The 6,577-nt window shown below is 47.3% G+C and overlaps 1 protein-coding gene across 1 annotated transcript; it reads right to left on the reverse strand.

Moving 5' to 3' along the window:
* Nucleotides 1-5,125: 5,125 nt before the first annotated feature.
* On the reverse strand, nt 5,126-6,577 carry DFJ58DRAFT_894305 (uncharacterized protein; the record flags this gene model as incomplete). The annotated part of the gene is made up of 3 exons (XM_041394824.1): nt 5,126-5,877; nt 5,925-6,246; nt 6,305-6,577. Coding segments are annotated over 3 exons (1,302 nt in total), but the record flags the coding sequence as incomplete, so codon positions are not given.

A 6,577-nucleotide genomic window follows, 5' to 3' on the forward strand; every position in this document is an offset into this window, starting at 1 on the left:
GTGTTTTTCCATCGTGCAAAGGCCTACTATACATGCCCTTGCGAAGGTATTGGAACTGTGCTATCCTGGCAGTGCTTGCCCTTCCACCAGCTTCTCTCATAGCAAGTCCAACAATCGAGGGGCATTATGATGAGCATCCTCATTATCAGCAGTACTCTCGTATCATAAGACCTGTGCATTGAATCATGTTCGATCAATGTCTCGGGTTACATCATTTTCCTAACTGTCAAAATCACTCTGTCCTTAGCTTGCGCACATTCTTCTGGCCTCCGGCCCCATTAACGTTTTCGTTTGGTGGTGAATCCCGACAGTTTCTGTCAAGGGTTTAGATCACAGATAGCGCATTAAGATGGACCTCCGAGGCTCTCTACACCACAAAAATGTTGTCAGTAGGTTTCGAACCAACTCCAAGACAAACAGATTTCGACTCCGTTAGGGTAACCACTTGGCTAAAACCAGTCATATGGCTCTGAGGAAACCATCCATGGGTTTACTAGTATGTAAGGTGTGTTCTAATAGAAAAAAGTTGGGCAAGTTTTGAACCTCCACGGTCCATCTCGAGAGAAACAGGTTGTGATTATGTTGTGATAACCACTTGGCTGAAACCGGTCTACTTAATTGACTGACGCGGCCTTGCACAGGTGCGAAGCTGGGATCCACGGGTGGAGGCTGTCCAGCGTCCCGTCGTATGATCACTGTATGAAATATTCACAACTAGTTAGGTTACGCATATGATCGCGCTTGGCTCAGCCTCAAACGTCAAGACAGATGTGCGAGACGATGTCCAGAAGTGGTTTCAAGTGAAAGTAAAGGATGAGGTAAACATATTCAAGTGGGCCAGTATATTATGACACGGGCACTAAGGACTATTCGAGCAATACAGCTACCGTGAAGGTACAAATGAAAACTATTTGAGGAGCTTTGTGTTTCAAAAATTCAAACTATACGAGTAACCGCTAGCAGCGAGCGCACCATCTCCATGGGAAGCGTGAAGCGCGTTTCAATCTTACTTGAGAGCTGAGTGAAGTGTAGTTGATGATTATTGATGGAGAGACGGGGAGACATTACTGAAATACTCACCAGCGAACCAAGCACGTAAGCCGGCCTTCATATCATCATCAGTCTTATCCGTGATCGACTGATAAGATTCGGTGGCTGCTCCAAAACTACCTGCTCGAAAGAGTGCATAACACTGTTGCTGGTTCGCGGTGTGCCACAAGGACTTCAGGTCCCAGCCAAAGAGCTGCGGAAAACACGGAGTTGAATACGAAAGAATTTTTGGTTGAGTCATATCGGCGTACCGCGACAAATTCGTCGTATTTCAAATGAATTGGCAGTTTGTAAAAGAAAGTGCTAGCATTCACAGCGGCAGTGAAGTGTTCGACAGCTTCGTTGTGGCGCGCCCCATCCAAGGCAATGTTTCCTAGTTGGACGCGTAGGTAGGCCTATACAAAGGGCAAGAGAGATAAATGACAGCACATGAACCTGGTGCGATCGAGTGCATGGCACTCACTTCCACAATACGACAAGCAACAGGATCGACATTTCGACACGCGGCTAGCTCTCTGATGCGAAGCATTGCCTCTTGATGTTCACTTGCATTGAACAACGCAATGGCCTAAAAACCGCAATGAAGGACAGAGTATGTTAAAAAAATATTACCTGCCTTGATCAAGAAGAGGATGTGATCGGTCATTAGATATCTGTTCGTGAACATGGATGCGAGGTCAAATGATATCCTCGCGGCTAGAACCTGCTTCTTTCCACAGAGGGCAATGCCCTGGGAGATATGACCTGCCAACGATGGCTGTATGCTGACGGACTATGCCATCATCAAAGTTAACTTTTGTAAGGAGGTCATGATGAGTCAGTCGGTCTTACCTGAATTGCATCTTTAAGTGCTTGGTCCCAGTCGCATTTTCGCGCCATAACAAATGCGCGATTGGCATAGGCGGTGTGATCGCTGGGGTGAGCTTCGATATCTAAATTTAGCACCTTTTCAGCGGTAGGCCAGTCCCTAACTATGCACGCATTGCGGACCGTCGAGTTCATAGCGAGGATCTGCGTAAATCATGTTCGCATTGCGTTATAAGACTCGAAGGTGGGAACATGCCTTGAAATCTGAAGAGGCTTGAGCCTTCGCATAAAAAAGACACTTAGACTATGAATGGGCGAGAAAAAACATACTTACCTGGTGTGTCGCCTGCTCCTTCATGAGGCCATCCTTTGAGCCATCCTCTGGCAAAGCGGATGTTGGCCACTCTGAGATCTTTTTATCCACCCCTCCACTGAGGACGTGCTTGCCATTTGCAGAGAACGTGACACAGTTCACCTCCCCAGAGTGCTTGAATATGGCAATGTTTCGTCGATCTGAGAGTCTCCAGAGGCGGACACGGTTATCATGAGATGCGGAGGCAAGGAGAGTGCCGCTAGAGTTCACAGAAATGGCGTGGATATTCCTGGAATGGCCCTCCCAGGGATCACCGACCTGTTTCCAAGTCGATGTATCCCACTCTCGTATAGTGGGATCAGCGCTGTTGCCCCCCGAGAGAAGCCGTGAGCCATCGGGCGTCCATGCGAGTGAGTAGGTGAATCCTCCGTCAATCGTTCCCAAGGACTGAGGACCTTGGTAACTGTAACTGTAGCTGTAATTGTAATTGTAATCGTAACTGCGATGGTAATTAATCAAGTAATGCGAATCGTATATGTTGATATTCTGGTCCGTTGCAATTGCAAGCTTTGAGCCATCCGGCGAATACCGAACACAGCGGACATTTCCGCGACAACTGAGTGAATATTGCACCTGCCACGTTTCGGATGTCCTCCATAGATTCGTGGTGGTGTCGGACGATCCACTGGCCAGCGTGTCGTAGCGTGAAAATGCAAGCGAAAATATCCAGCCGTTGTGGGCTTTGATTGCTTGGTTGAATTGTTCCCCAGTTCTTCCATGCCAGGCGATGAGCTCTCCGCTCTCATCACCGCTTGCTATCCATTTTCCATCTGGTGAAACAGCTAATGCCCGCACCCGACTGCGATGCCCCTCCATCTTCTTTAACACTACACCTGTTTTCAAGTCCCACAGACGAAGCATCCCGTCATACGAGCCTGTGACCATGCGTTCATCGTGGAGGGTTGCGATTGCGACCACGTGATCCCCATGATCTTCGAATGTTCGAATGGGTGTGGTGCTTGGAATGAGGGCTGTCATTTTAGTGGAGCTGCAGCACAGTCGAGATGGACTTGACGTGTGTGGGGGATAGCGTCTTGCTCGAAGTTGCAGAGGTGCGTGTGATGGGGCGTTTTAAATCTGCTTCATTGTAATAACCTCTCACTAGACGCCCAAAACATGAGGCTATTATCATAAGTACCTTGCTTGATGATCCAAACGCATGAACTCATCCATCCAAGTCGTGTCGCCGCAACCTTCCACATCAGTAAACAAGCTTGATCATAGTTGTTTCAGGGGTCCGCGCGGCATATAGAAAGACGACGTACATGGCTCAACCGATTGCCCAGATTTGCCATGCCCTCGATTTTTTATTGAGTCGTCACCAAAGACGTAGTATTCTATCATATTCCACCTGGTGACGTATTGGGCTTCTGTTCTCTGGAACGTTCGTAGCGGAGATTCTATGGTTGTGAAGCTTCCTTTAATTACCTCTGGTTGTCAGCAGATATCGTCCACATATGTGAACTCATATCATAGGGTATGTGTGATTTGCAATGAGTATCGAAGATCAATCGTTTCAAACTCTGATTAACGATCATCGAATAGGTATTTAATATTTACTATTAATTCCAAGTCAGCTATGATGGAACATTGGATTGTTTTGGATTCGGGGGTTTGAATTGAAGGCATGTTGCTTCCCGGATTTGGTGCTCTAGCATTCAACTTTCTTCATTGCTCACTCTCTGTTGCAGGTCCGCCCAACGTTAGGATAGGAAGAACACGATGGGTTTCCCATCTGGGCCCAGACGGGAAGCCGATCATGTTCGCCCTCCTAGGTGGCCTATCTCCCAAAACCTCTGCCGACCACACCCGTGTTCAGGCCTTTTCGGTTACAATCATTTGACACCTTATTTGTTAGAGGCTTGTCAAGTTGTCTTTGCATCTATCATTCAAATTTCAGTTGAATTTTCGCCGAGCTCCCTTGTTCCGTTATGCATGCCTCGGTGGGCCACTCCTGCATGGTGTCTTGAGCTCTCCATTATGGGGTGTTCTAGAGTTTCGCATTAACATCACTGTCCAGTGAGGGTCTTGCAGCTTGCTGCGGCAATCACAAGTAAATTCCGCCTCGGCGTCGACATCAAACAGGAGCGCACGCAGACTACACACATCAGAACAATATCATGATGGCTCGGTCTGCCGTTTTCAATTCTTCCAGCGTCGCTGAAACCTCATTAACGTACACTCCTTCTGGTGTTGGCTCTTCTAATGCAACCGAGGATAACTTGAAAGCTAAAGGTGGGGAAGTTACTGGGGCTTTGAGAGTTAACAACAAGTTTGTAATTGATTTTTGACATGTTTTTGATACACTCAAAATGTGTTTTTCCATAGTGCAAAGTATGGAAAGCCGGAGCACCGTGCTCATTTAGTCAGCGTATTTGCGAAAAGACCCCAAACACCGTATCTTTGCGTACTGACAGCTGTGCAAATAATATTTTGATGCGTACTAACCAAACATTTACATCTTGATGGAAGACAGCGCTTTGCAATAATACAACAAGCCAATGACAACGTCCGAATCTACTACAAGACATCCTCCGAGTCCAAACAGCAAACTAATAAATATACTACAAGACATCCTCCGAGTCCATCTGAGTTGAGTCCATCTGAGTCTCTGTCTCCAGCTCCGCTGTGTTATAACACTCCAGCTTAAACCCACTCCACTGACAGTAATTATTGCAGTGGTGTGCCTGCTCGAACGTGCTGACCGCTCATTCAATGTTGCCGTCACCAAAGACGTCCTTGCCCTTGTTAACCGATCTATGATTCGATGAGCAACACCTGTAAAGCCGAAGCAAAAATCACTTATGGATGCGTAAGTACTTGAGGGTCGGATAAGACCTCGCAACCACCTGCAGCAGAGCAATTAGCCTGGAAGGTCATACATGATATCACTGATGGCACATACCTTGATAGTCAGAGATGAAAGCAAGGCCGCCGGTTTTAGCGTACTGTATATGTTGTGTGCACGCTAAAAAACGCGGCGATTTCATAGCCAACCTCGTCCAGGTCAAGCATTGGGTTGCAATCCATGTTATGGATGTATTTGAGGAATTCGTCAGTAATCAATTCTTCAACGAGGTACACAGCCCGAGGCATGGCCGGCGACTTTGATTTGTGGTGGCCAGATTGTGCATGATCATGTGATAATGCAAGACCAGCCTCAACAAAGCGCAAGCGAGGGATATGAAAGGGCGGAGGTTCAGACGAGTTAGAAACACAATGGTCGATGTATTCGTATGAAAATGTTAGCAATGCGCGCGCCCAGTATAACACATTTGCCTCCCTGAATAGCTTTGGAAGCTCATCACTTATTGTATAACGTCCAAAGACGAAATTCATCGGGTTTTTGCTGCCGCCCAGAGGGTACTTCTTGTAAAAGGGTCGCTTGACTGCAACCTTTTGGCGTGAGTGCGCACCTAGGAGAGTTTCGGGGGCTGATAAAAGTGTCAGGAAACCAGGATGGGCAGTCTTGAAGCCTCCGATGCCGAGCATATCGTTTGTGGAAATCTGAACTGTAAGCCAGCCACTGTGGCTCAATTCAGTATCCGCACGGAAGGCAGCATGAAGCTCCGGGTCCTCTAAAATGACTGATAGCGGGCACGTTAAGATGGGGAAGAAATCGATGTTCTCATGCTGTACAGTGAGCACTAGGAATGACGTCAGAGAAGGACTAGAAGTGACAGGACATGCTTACTCTGTTGGACGTTTATGTCTGCAGTCCCACCAGACTGCAAAACTTCCCGTAGCTGTTCTCGATCTGGAGAACAGAAAGCAACCTTGGCAGGTGCTGCTTTCTTGAGGGGAGGCGATGATGGGACACTAGTGATCTCACAGAGAAACCACCGCTTTCCTGGTGCTTGGGATGGTGCTTCAGATGTCAGTGCTTCGCATGATGAGATAGTCGGCGAATCAGTTGCTGCGCTCGAATGGACGCTCGAACCGATGCTCGAATGGACATTCTCTTCCACAGAAGCTGCAGAGAATAGCCCAGGCTGCAAATGCATGCTGAATCGTTCCTAAGGGTATTGTATTTCATGTAAGTATGTACCCACTGTGTCATTGATGAGTACCGACCTCTTCAGCTTTATCAAGCCATATTTCATAGTCCTCCCATTGAGCCATGGGCACAACAACATAAAATAAGAATTGTTTTGACTTGAATGTCATAGCGCGCGAGCCTTTGCGAGTTGCATGCATGCATTGAGAGTAAAAATAAGGTTGACATGGGGGATGGGTTGATAAATCAACCCATCCACCGTCTCGAATGACGAATTGGTCATGGCACCATGGAAAGCCTACTGCGAAAGCTTGTACCTTCGGTAAGATGGTGTCCAGAGCAAGTGTGAT

This window comes from Suillus subalutaceus (genome assembly GCF_016647625.1).
Source record: "Suillus subalutaceus strain FC151 chromosome Unknown DFJ58scaffold_98, whole genome shotgun sequence".
Taxonomy (NCBI): domain Eukaryota; kingdom Fungi; phylum Basidiomycota; class Agaricomycetes; order Boletales; family Suillaceae; genus Suillus; species Suillus subalutaceus.